Source organism: Rhinopithecus roxellana, chromosome 11, assembly GCF_007565055.1.
Source record: "Rhinopithecus roxellana isolate Shanxi Qingling chromosome 11, ASM756505v1, whole genome shotgun sequence".
NCBI lineage: Eukaryota > Metazoa > Chordata > Mammalia > Primates > Cercopithecidae > Rhinopithecus > Rhinopithecus roxellana.
Genome location: NC_044559.1, coordinates 82739791 through 82751623, shown reverse-complemented (window position 1 = coordinate 82751623; position 11833 = coordinate 82739791). Strand labels below are relative to the sequence as shown.

General features: G+C 49.0%; 1 protein-coding gene across 3 annotated transcripts in view; it reads right to left on the bottom strand.

The window, feature by feature from the left end:
• Positions 1–11833, bottom strand: part of SFMBT2 (Scm like with four mbt domains 2) — a 255539-nt gene that overhangs the window by 5272 nt on the left and 238434 nt on the right. For all 3 annotated transcript variants that reach the window (XM_030940693.1, XM_030940695.1, XM_030940694.1), the window contains 3 exons: positions 8848–9014; positions 8247–8510; positions 7316–7444 (listed from right to left, as the gene is read on the bottom strand). In XM_030940693.1, coding sequence (XP_030796553.1) covers positions 7316–7444; positions 8247–8510; positions 8848–9014 — 560 coding nt within the window. The remainder of the gene's footprint in view (positions 1–7315; positions 7445–8246; positions 8511–8847; positions 9015–11833) is intronic.

Sequence of the window (11833 nt, the reverse complement as noted above, 5' to 3'; positions counted from 1 at the left end):
CTGCAGAAAAAGAAAGGCAGGTTAGAGACGGGGCGGTGTGCACCCGGGTACGCAGATGCATCACAGCAGGCTCCATCCCGGGGCCAAACCTGGCAAGAGGATGCTCTTGTTTCATTCAATTCAGGGGATTGTTGGTAGAGATACCAACCCAGCTGGATGACTGTCTAATCTCTGTGTTACTAAAATCTTTTTGCAGCTAGGCACAGTGGCTCACACCTATAATTCCAGCACTTTGGGAGGCTGAGGCTGGAGGATCGCTTGAGACCAGGAGTTTGAGACAAGCCTGGGTAATCCAGTGAGATACGGTCTCTACAAAAAATTTAAAAACTAGCTGGGCAGGGTGGTGCAAACCTGTGATGCCAACTACTCAGAGGCTGAGGGAGTAGGATCACCTGAGCCCAGGAGTTTGAGGTTGCAGTGAGCTGTGATCACACCACTGCCCTCCAGCCTGGGCAACATAGCAGGAGCCTCTCTAAACACCACCACCACCACCACCACAAAACCAACAATACAAATACAAGAGCTTTTGGCTAAGGGCATTCTGGCTACTCTGAAATTCACATACCTACTCTGTTGGGTAGGAGCTGGAACAGGAGGGTTGCTGCAGGAATTGCTTCCCAAGCTTATCGCCCCTTGCTGGGAGGGCAACTCACCCTCCACCCCAGGCAAGGCCAGGTCCTCCCTGAGCTATGCTGAGACTTCATCTGAGCAATAAGCAAAGGAATCTCTACTAAAAGACAAGGCTCCCTCACCTCCCTGCCAAGGTCTGGCATTTCACCATCAGGATGGGTGAGAAGATGCTCAAGAGAGATATGCCAATGACAGCGCAGTTTTCCATAAAGGAAAATACACACACACACACACACACACACACTGCCCAGAGCGAGGTGTTGCTTGTACACAGATCTGTTGCCCCACTGTGTCCTGCTCAGCCTTTCTCTACCTACACACAGGGCATGAAGACATTCATTGAATGTTCAGTTGAATTTGCTACAGGAGGAAGCATCCAGAGACCCACTCCAAAGCTCTAAGACCCTTCCACTGGACATCTCTGTCTCTTCAGCAGCTTGCTTCATATAGTAATCTGGTTCATTCACAGAGATGTCATTTGACTGGACTTCTGCGTTTAACCGCAGTCCTCCTTCCTGTTTACCAAGACGATCTCGATCGTCCAGAGGGAGTCACTGAGGCTCTAAGAGATTGCAGGCCCCGGGCAATGATGAAGATCAGTGGTACCATGAGAGCATTAAGTGAGCTCCACAAACTGGAATTTCTGCCACTTGCAGAAGAATTACACCCAGGGCTGCCATAAGCCACAAGGACATTAATAGCCAAGCAAAAGCGTAAGATCATATGTCTCCAACAACACCTGTCGGCGACTTTCGCACAGGCAGCTTGTTTTCTTAAACTAATGGTTTCTTTAGCTGTCTTGAAAATATCTAAAGCAAAAAGTCAAAGTGTGTATAAATGGTAGCCTTGAGCAGACTGATCTTCTAAGCAAGCATAATTCATCATCTGATCAGATTCAAAAGACTAATGTTAAGAGCAGGAATAATTTATCTTCTGATCAGATTCAAAAGCAACAATATTCCCTAATAAGTACTGCAGCAATAAAAATGAAACATTCACTTTAAAAGTATCAATGTGAGTGTCATTTTTTATTTTTAAATTACAGATGAGCGCTAGCTACGATGTAATCAACGTGAAGCCACGCTCAACCAAGACTCAAAGGTGACTTTATCAAACCACGAAGTAAACAGATCTGTCTTGTATACATACTGAAAGCAGGAGATCAACTATAGAAAACTGTCACTATATTTTCATGCTATGTTTACATCATTTTTCCCTTTCTCTATAGCGCTCATACATGTTATTTTACTTTCTTTTCAGATGCTAGAGAAAAGGCTGATTGCAGCTGGGGGGATTTGGGAGTACTGTGAAATAGTGTTTGGCTCTAGGTCGCGAAGAAACCAAGGGGACCTCTGGTCTGGGGCCTGCAGGCCAATTCCACTTTCAGAGCCAAATCCACATATAGTACATCACAACAGACCAGGAGGGCACAGGCGGAGGGACTCAAAGTCTTCAAGGTACCATGGGCCTCATAAAAACACATTTTAAGTAGGCAGAGGGCTGATGTTCTATTCTGTGGATGCCATTAAACCGTGGACAGGTGGCTCAACCATTATGTTTAATGACATCCACAGAACAGGACAGAATAGAAATAGAACTTATTTTACTTTCCCAGGAAGTTTACTTTTCTGGTGAAAATTAATGCCCAGAAAAGCTAGCCAATCTAACTATGATCACACAGCAAGTTAGAGACAGTGTTGGAATGAGAACTGTAGTTTTCAGACATTACACTTCGAAGGGAAAACTGTAGCTCAGTCTTTAACATCTGTACTTGGGCATGATGGTGATTCAATCACCACTGAATATCAGCACTAAAATATTCATGTAACTCTTTCTCTACAGAAAATTTCAGCGAAGGTGGCCGATGCATGTCTCACATTTAAGTGCAGCTGCGCACACTCATTTATTTCCTTGCCAATATTTATTGAGCATCTACTAAGTGGCAGGCACTTGGCTGGCCTCTGGGGAATGTCACAGTGAACAAAGGAAAGGTTCCCTCTCTGGGCACCCCACGAATCTGAAGGATGACAGACAAGTCAACAGACTATTAGGATACAGGGATAGTAACATATCGATGCAGAGCTAAGGGCTCAAACAGGACAGGCAACCAAGTCAGTCTTACAGGGGTGTTGAAAGGGCTTCGAACTGAGACTTCAGGGACCAATAAGAATTATTAAGGCCAAGAGGGATTGAAAGAATGAACACAGCTAGTTCCCTGGAACGTAGAATTCCAGGAAATTGGGGCGACACCAAAGGTAAAATCGTGATGAGCCCAGAAAGCCACTTTATCTGGAAGACTATTTTTTCTTTCAAGGATTATTTAGATAACAGCATACTTCGCAGGTGGTTTAATTTTTATAAACATATTCCTATATAACTGAGAGCTGCTGGCAGATCACTTTTAATGTTAAACAAAGAATTCTCATAAATGGACTAATTGTAAAGAAATGAAATATGATGAGATATATGACATGCTTAGCACAGGGCAAAATTAAATCAATTTTGATAGAGCATTCAGGTGAGGATTTGGTAGTTCCTAATGGAGGTATTCAGGTCTAGAGAAGTAGAGAAAGGACAGCTTAATCTGGACTAAGCCTATAAACTACCCTGAAATTTTTTCATTAATGTCAATTGATCACTTGAGCTGTCTGCTTATTGCACTGTCTCTGACTGATGGAAGCTGAATGAATAGGTAAAATTCAAAATGACTAGGTAGAGTTTTGTGTGTTCTTTAGTTATAGATGAGTGGATTTTTACTGTGTAATGTACAGGTTTACAGCGTTAAATTATGGAGTATAGATTTTTAAGCAGTTGCCATACATTTCAGAAACGAAAGGCACAGGTGCTGGTAATGGGGAGTTTATAATTTTTGCAAATGCTCCTGGTGATTATAATAATCTCTGCATTTACAATGTTCAGAGCATGCGTACACATAGCAATGACCATGCTGTGCACAGGGATCTCATTCACATGCCAGTGAATAAAGTCTCTGGGTTCCTTCTAGCTCATTTAAAATCTCAGACAATGCCTTCAGTGACCTACTGGAGGCCTCCTCAAATCAGAGCTGGAGTATCTGGGCTAAATGACGATGAACAAATTAGTAAAAATTAGTAATTAAAGGTCTGATGGGACAGAAAGAGACTCAAGTGCCCATGTACTTCAGACAGCCCACAGGGCAATGACTTTTTATTCCAACAGGTGAACTTGCCTAATGTGAAATGTGAAATTACACAGGAACGAGATGACAATCAATGAAAGTCTATTTTTCTCTCTCGTAAGAGAAACAAGTAGGGATGAAGGGCAAGGCTTTTACTGATATTAGAAGAGCAACAGGACAAAACTCTGTCTCTACTAAAAATACAAAAATTAGCCAGGCATGGTGGCGGGTGCCTGTAATTCCAGCTATTCAGGAGGCTGAGGCAGGAAAATCGCTTGAACCCGGGAGGCGGAGGTTGCAGTGAGCTGAGATTGCGTCATTGCACTCCAGCCTGGGCGACAAGAGTAAAACTCCATCTCAAAAAAAAAAAAGCAACTTGGAGAGCAACTTGATTCTACAAGGGAGACAGTGTTGGCCAGTGTTCCACTTCCTAGAAGGCTTAGCTTAGGGAAGGCATGAAACTTTTCTCTGGTGTTATCAACTGGGCTTAGGAATACAAGAAAGGAAGACTCGGCCGGGCGCGGTGGCTCAAGCCTGTAATCCCAGCACTTTGGGAGGCCGAGACGGGCGGATCACGAGGTCAGGAGATCGAAACCATCCTGGCTAACACGGTGAAACCCGTCTCTACTAAAGATACAAAAAACTAGCCGGGCGAGGTGGCGGGCGCCTGTAGTCCCAGCTACTCGGGCGGCTGAGGCAGGAGAATGGCGTGAACCCGGGAGGCGGAGCTTGCAGTGAGCTGAGATCTGGCCACTGCACTCCAGCCTGGGCGACAGAGCGAGACTCCATCTCAAAAAAAAAAAAAAAAAAAAGAAAGGAAGACTCAACACTTTAGGCTTTTCCCCAAACCAGCTTTGTTTCACTTTCTTGCTTATTACTGAGAACTTGTACACAGTGTAGACAGACACAGGAGCTATTGACGTTTCAAGGTATAAGCCCTCTTACCTAACCTGGAATCTAGAAATGAGAAATCTGCTCTTCATTCAGGCCTAACTAAACTTTTTTTTATTGTGAAAACTAAGCATTTGAGCCTAAAAATAAAACCAAAATGTTACAGTAATACAGAATGCCACACCTCGCTATCAGCAGGCGCCTCGCAGGGATGGAATCGGCGTATGCTGAATGCACACAGGGACCGACAGATACGCATCAGCGCAACCAAACCTGCGGGATCAGCGCTTGTCATGGATTTGAATACAACGCTTTTCTCGCTGCAGCACCACTGTCAATAAATACCAGACAGGCAAAGTGCGGCACTGGGCAACACTTTACACAGGACTTCAATCTATTGCTTTCTTTTTTGTTTTTGAGAAGGAGATACGGCTTATCAATAAGCCCCCGATCACCTAAGCCCTTGCATTTCTTACAACTGTCTTTCTTTCCTGTTTGTGTGTTATTTGAAGGGACAAACTCATCACCCAGGTTCTTTAGGTCTAAGGAGGCCTCTCCCTGGTTGCTTTTCAGAGTTGTCCAGACAGGAAGGGTGGCCAATGTCAGAAAGTCAGGAGGCAACTCCTTCTGCCTTCAATCATTCATCTTTTTTTTTTTTTTTTGCTTGCTTTTGAGATGGAGTCACTCTGTCACCCAGGCTGGAGTGCAGTGACACGAACTCGGCTCACTGCAACCTCTGCCTCCCAGGTTCAAGCAATCCTGCTGCCTCAGTCTCCCAAGTAGCTGGGACTACAGGCGCCCAACACCACGCCCAGCTAATTTTTGTATTTTTTTTAAGTAGAGACAGGGTTTCACCACATTGGCCAGGCTGGTCTCGAACTCCTGACCTTAAGTGATCCGCCTGTCTTGGCCTCCCAAAGTGTTGAGATTACAGGCCTGAACCACCATGCCCAGTCTAATCATTCTTTCAGCATGATCTTAGTGGATGTCTGCAGAAGGTTCTGGTGGTCGTCAATAGGATGAACTAATTCATCTCTTGGACTTCTTGGGACACGGGGGAAGAACTTTGAATGACAATAACTACTCTCTTTGGGTGGCACTGGAGACCACTGTAATTTGCTTTTTTTTGGTTTATTGCTACATGGGAGAAAAGCTGGGAAATTTCCTGGGTGCACGGGAAGTCACAGCCCTTTTATGTTCCCAGATTTAATGTTTGAAATATCCTCTTTCTAGACTACTGGTTTGTATGATCTAAAAAGAGACTGAATAAACCTATCTTTAACTTATTATATGAAAAACAGTACTTTCTTTTTTAACGAGGTCTTTGAACACAGATATTTATACCAGGACAACACAAGAAACTTTAACAAAGTAAGCACAGAGCAGAGCAAGAGCCTGGAATTTTCTGCAAGGCCAGTGAGGCAAGATGCAAGGTGGTGTGTGTGCATCCTGTTTCCGTGGCAATTTGTTTGCGTATTAATTTAAGGGACAATGTAAATAAAAACCGTCTCTTCTTCCTTAGGACACAACATCATATATCTTATGTTTTAGTTAACTATACTCATTTCATCTGCTGGGCTACAGACTCCTTTAAAATAGAAATTCTATCGACCGTTATTGCGTTTGTCCATCACCATACCATCGTCTTAAAAACATTTTATATAGAAAGAAGTGAGGGAGGTAAGAAAACAATGACGAAAGCAGCATTCAGTACGACACACCAGCCAGCGGCCTTCCACTTTGGGCAGGCCAGGTGGATACACTGTTCCCTTCTTCTCCCACCAGGCCTAAGTAAGATCCACTGGCATTATATAGAAATCCACAAACAGAAGACTCTGGAAGGTGGAGAGAGGAGGGCAGACCGGCTAGGGGCCTGGGCCCCCAGCTGACAGTATGGTGCTGAGCTCTCTGGTTGTTTTGGTTGCTGTTTGTGTGTGAGCTTCATGCACCTGAGACTTGGAGCTGAAGAAACTGCAACCCAGATTTGCCAAAAGGCACTGACAGGAGGCTCAACCAAAGTCGGCTGTCTCCAGACAAAGGCCTGGCCAAGGGGTGGCCCAGCAAGATAAAAACCTGTGAGACAGCAACACCTCTTTGACACCTGAACATCACAGGGAGGGCTGGCCAGGCCCCACTGACAGCAGCCAAGGCGGAGTGAGCCGTCCTGACTTTCAGCCTGGCCAGGTGGCAACTGAGCACCTCATCCTACCACCGAGGTGCCATCTGAAAGGGCCAGGCAGGGAACTGGGACCCTTACCCTGGCCTGGTGGTAAAGAGCCCCCACTGCAGGGTCGGTGGAGATGGCAGGGGGAGCGTGGACTCACACCCCTCACCTGGCAGCAATAGGCACCTCCCACCCCTGCTGGATGGTGTCACTAGAGCCGGGAGAGTCACCCCTCCACCCCCACCATGGCACTGGTGGGGCCAGTGAGGAGCAGGAATGAGGCTCTCTCTCTCTTTTCCCTGCCAGGCAGCTCTCAGCAGGGGCCTTGGAGGGAGCTGGGTCTCGCGCATCTGCTGAGCAGTGCTGAGGAACCCCCATGCAGGTGTCACGAGGAAGCCCGCTAGGACAGGAGGTTCATTTCAGATCCAGAGTCTCAGCACATCAAACAATCGACATGCGGCAAGCCACCGTACCTGCTCCTGAAATATCTTGGCCAAGGGGGCACAGTCTGTCAGCTTAATGAACCTCACCACGTCGGTGACCGTCCACTCCAACGGGTTGCTCTCCAGAACCAGTCTCTCCTCCTCCTCTTGCTTCGTGTCCTGCAGAGAAAGGTAGGAGGAGCTCAGCTGTGGCACAGTCAGCCGGCTGGGTCCTCTCCAGCACTCTCCAGGCTTCAGCCGTTCCTGGCCGGAAGCCACTGCCTCCCTTTGCTCCCTCACTGGGTACCTGAAAAAGCTGCACACCCTCTCAGTCCCTGGGAAAGTTCTTAGCTCAGTGATGATGCCCCCTGCAAGGACTCATGTGCCTTCAGAGGGAAGAAGGCAGGCACAGACAGTCGCTCTTGCATCCCTAGTTCAGGAAACCTTGGGGCTGCTTAGGAACGAAGCATCTCTGATTACAGAAAAGAGGAGAAATACAAGGGGCACGTCCAAGCAGACATGAGAGTGTCCCCCAATGTTTCTGTAATGATGGTGCCAGTGGCCCTTTCTGCTGATCTCACACCACCCATGGGGCTAGGGGAGACCTGAAACACTGATTAAATATTGTACAACATCACAGAGGTGTCCTGTGACACAGGGCAGTCAGAGGAGATGTGGGGAAGGAATTTCTGGAAACCCAGAGTTCAAAGCAACCCAAGGACTGTGCCCACCTCCTGACAAGCACCCAGGTGGCACTAAAGCCATCCAGGAAAGAGGTACTGTCTCCGCCCTGGGCACTCCATTCCAATGGTGAAAGGTACCTCCGCCCAGAGGTGAAGTGCCAGCCTTTGCTCCTGACTTGGGAACGAGCTAGAACAGCTGCTGCTGTTGGAGGTATTTAAAACGGGTTTCCCCACATCGTGGCCCTGCGGTGTAACAGGTGGGCAGTGAGAAGCCCTCTGCCCCCACGCCCAGGAGTCACCTCTGTCCCCTCGGGCTTGGCCGGTGGGCACTTCTCCCCTTCCTCTGCTGAGGAGACGGCTGGCGCCCTGCGGCCCCTTCGTGTCCTCTCTGCGGGCGGCCGGCGTGCAGGTTCTGAGCTGCTCCGCAGGGTGACGGCCCTCCGGGGCCGGGCCGAGGGCACCTCCGCCGACGAGGTGTCCGTCTGGTCATCCCGGAGCTCGGAGCCTGTCTCCTCACTGGCGGTGTCATCGTCCATGGCTTCGGCGTCCTCCTCTTCACTTTCCTGGGCCAAAGGAAAAGGCATTTAAGGGGCTGGTGGCAGGGGGACCGGTAGCAGTGGCCTGGGCCCTGTGCAGACCACTTAGCAAGCCCTGTCCCCGGCAGTCTCTGAAATGGAGCCAATGGTCCCAACCGCGGGCCCTACGAGGCCCCTTCCCAGCCAAAGCAGCTGGACACGCTACATTTGTTTTCAGCAGGTAAGGAGGAGGGGGTTCTTCTTCGGTCTTTCTGACCATCCTGCCGCAATCTCCAGGGCCACCTCTGCTGTGAAGCAGCCATACTTGCCAGCCAGGGCCAGATGACAGAGCCACAGGCGGGCGGGCGCCCCGGGCAGAACATACCTCCCCCGAGCCCGCGGTGAAGTCCACAGCAGAAGACCTCCGTTTCTTCTGCACGAAAATGGATTTCCGTCGCTTCCTCCGCCTGGCGGGTTTGGGGTATCCGCTGTCGGGGTTGCTTTCTCCGATGGGGGGCTTGGAGATCTTCTTTCTCTTTCCATAGTAATAGGCTGTAGGAAGGAAGATGAGAAGCCTTTGAAGGCATAAACACACACAGACACGAACAGAGGAAGAGGAGAGAGGAAGGAGGGAGACGATTCTTTCATCTGATAACTCATTTGTGCCTTACAAAGTCATTCTGAGAAAACAGACCCATGGAAGGAGCACTGCTCTAAAGCTTCAGGTCTGGAAGGTGTTCGGGCTGAACTTGGCCCCTCCCCAACGTTGAAGCCTGAATCCCCAAAGTGAGTGTATTTGAATGTCATTGACATTAATGAGGTCCTAAGAGTGGGGCCTGGTGTCTGGGAGAGACACCAAGGACCCAAGACCCAGAGGAGAGGCCCCATGAGGACACAGGGAGCAGGTGGCTGCCTGCAAGCCCAGGAAGGATCTCATCAGAAACCAAAGCTGCTGACACCCTGATCTTGGACTTCCAGCCTCCTGGACTATAGGAGGTAAGTGTGTGCAGTGAAAGCCCCGGGTCTGTGGTATGTTGTTGTAGTAGCCAGAGCTGACTTCTGCAGAAGGTGAAAGAGACAAAGATGTCCACAGTTCCCACAGGAGTTTATCCCTGTCTGGACCCCAGACATTGCATACAGTGGTGGCAATGACATCCATTGGAGTGCTCTGACACCTGCTCCCAAGTCTGAATCTTGAGCAACTGGTCAGTCAGCAAGCACCGGGTGAACATCTGCTGGCGTGGTCCTGGCATGAGGGACTCCCCCAGCTCTTGGTCTGACCAAGACAAGTCGTGATCCTGAACACACAGGCCAAATTCACCAAGCACCTTTCCTCTTTTCAGAGTTCCTTCTCTATTACATCGTTGTGTACTTTATTCCCTTCTCATTTGGTGGGACTCACATTACTTCTGAATGCTAGAGCAGAGACACAGGTGTATATCTTAATTCAAAAATTTTATTGAACTTTAGTAGTGATTAATGTTTTTTATAAACAAAATGTATCATCAACTAATGAAAACCACCACTAAGGATCCAGCATTCAATCACGACCCAGACGCCTACTCATTAACCGAAGGTTCAACCGTCCCACCATGGGACGCCCATGAGCCACAAAGTAACTGAATGCAGCCAAGGAACCTTTATCCACGAATGGGGTGGGCCACGGGAAAATGGCAAATGCACAACCCCTGGTTTGCAGGGGCCCCTCTGTAGGGAGCATGATTTCAGTGCATTCTCACAGTGCTGGGCCGCGGGCTTCGTCCTCCAGGTAAGTCACCTATCCTTTCTGCACCCCAATTTCCTTACTTACAAAATGAGACCATCAGGACTAACAAGCATAGGTTTCCTTCAGGCCTAAGGCCCTCTATGTCCCACTCCCTCCCCTGCATTTGATCACAGCACGGCATTTGGAAAAACTGTCGGGCGGCCTCACAGTGGCACCCCTGGAACTCCCAGGAGGCACACCTGCTCCGGGAGCCCTGGCCTGTTCTCATCAACCGCTCAAAAGCAGCAGATGGCAAGAGAGCTTGGAACAAGGTCCCGTGTCCAGTTCTACAAGGACCGTGTTCCTCAGTGAGAAGGAATGAACTGCCGTGGGCGAGCACTGCTTTGTGGCCATCTCCAGGTACAGGGGCAAATGAGCAAGACTCTGTCCCCACCCAAACCCCAAGCATGCATGACAGGGCTAGGGCAGGCTGGCTTCTTAGAAGCCAGAGGCTGGGGATAAGAATTGGTTTTAGGGAATGCAGCCAAAGGTCAGTATGTGTTTGGAGCCTTAGAATGAGACTGGATGACACCTGCTTTTCTAGTGCTCAACTCCACCAAAATATCGTTCTGGCCTCCTCCCACTGGAGCCTCAGTTCAGCCTGTGGTAACAACCATTATAAATTAACCCAAAGGATCTTGGGAGTTAGGAGTATTATCATATGAGATCCAGAGACATCTCTGAGTTCATTTTGGCAGTGCTGAATGGGAGGTGTGGGACCCTGCTCCTTCCCTGCCATTCCCAGAAGCCCACTTGGCAGGTAAGCATTCACCACGCATGGCCAAGCCGAGCCCTCGGTCAGGCCTTTGTTACTCAGGAGCTGCTGTTCCCCAGGGAATCCTTCCCCTGGAAAAAGTGCTGTGGTGGAGAAACAAACTCTTCCGGAACTAGGTGATGTGCTGGGCCGACACACCGGCGGGCCCTACCTGAGAGCCCCTGTGCACAGAATGATGGGGGCTCTGTGTGATCAGTGAGGGCACAGCTGACCTCCAGCAGAAGGCAGAGTGGCAAGGAGGCTGTGTGTGTCTATGTGTGTGTGTGTGTGTTGAAACACACTGAGAGGTAATAAAATACAAGGAAAGTCACACTCTGAATAGCGTTTCAAGTACATTCAGATTCCTGGTTCCAGAACGCATGCTGACAAACATCACAAGTGACTGCGGCTCACAGAGCACTGGCCACATAGCCAGGCCCTTGTCACATCCCAGTTGGCTGGAACATGGCTGGCAGAGTCAACTTCCAGGTCACTCCCCCTTGCATTACAGAGAACTGAGGGAAGATGCAGGAAACTCAGAACTGTGGGTCAGAGGGACAGATCAGGGCTCAGGCACAGGAGGTGGAGGTGTCTGGGAGTGGCTACCACGGATGGAGAAGGTCATCAGAAGGGAAGAAGGGCAGGGCTCAGGGGAGGCAGATGCCCACAGCCAGAGATCCTCGAATGGGACTGGGGATGGAAGAGGCAAGAGCTGGAGGTAGGAAAGTGGGGACAGCTCTGAGTCCTGCATCCTTTGTCCTGGGAGAGAGGCAAAGCTAACTGGCAGAAAAGAAAGTGATGGTGGCTTCTGAGTCCTCCATGGCTCTCCTGGGTGGGGTTGTTGAGGAAGGC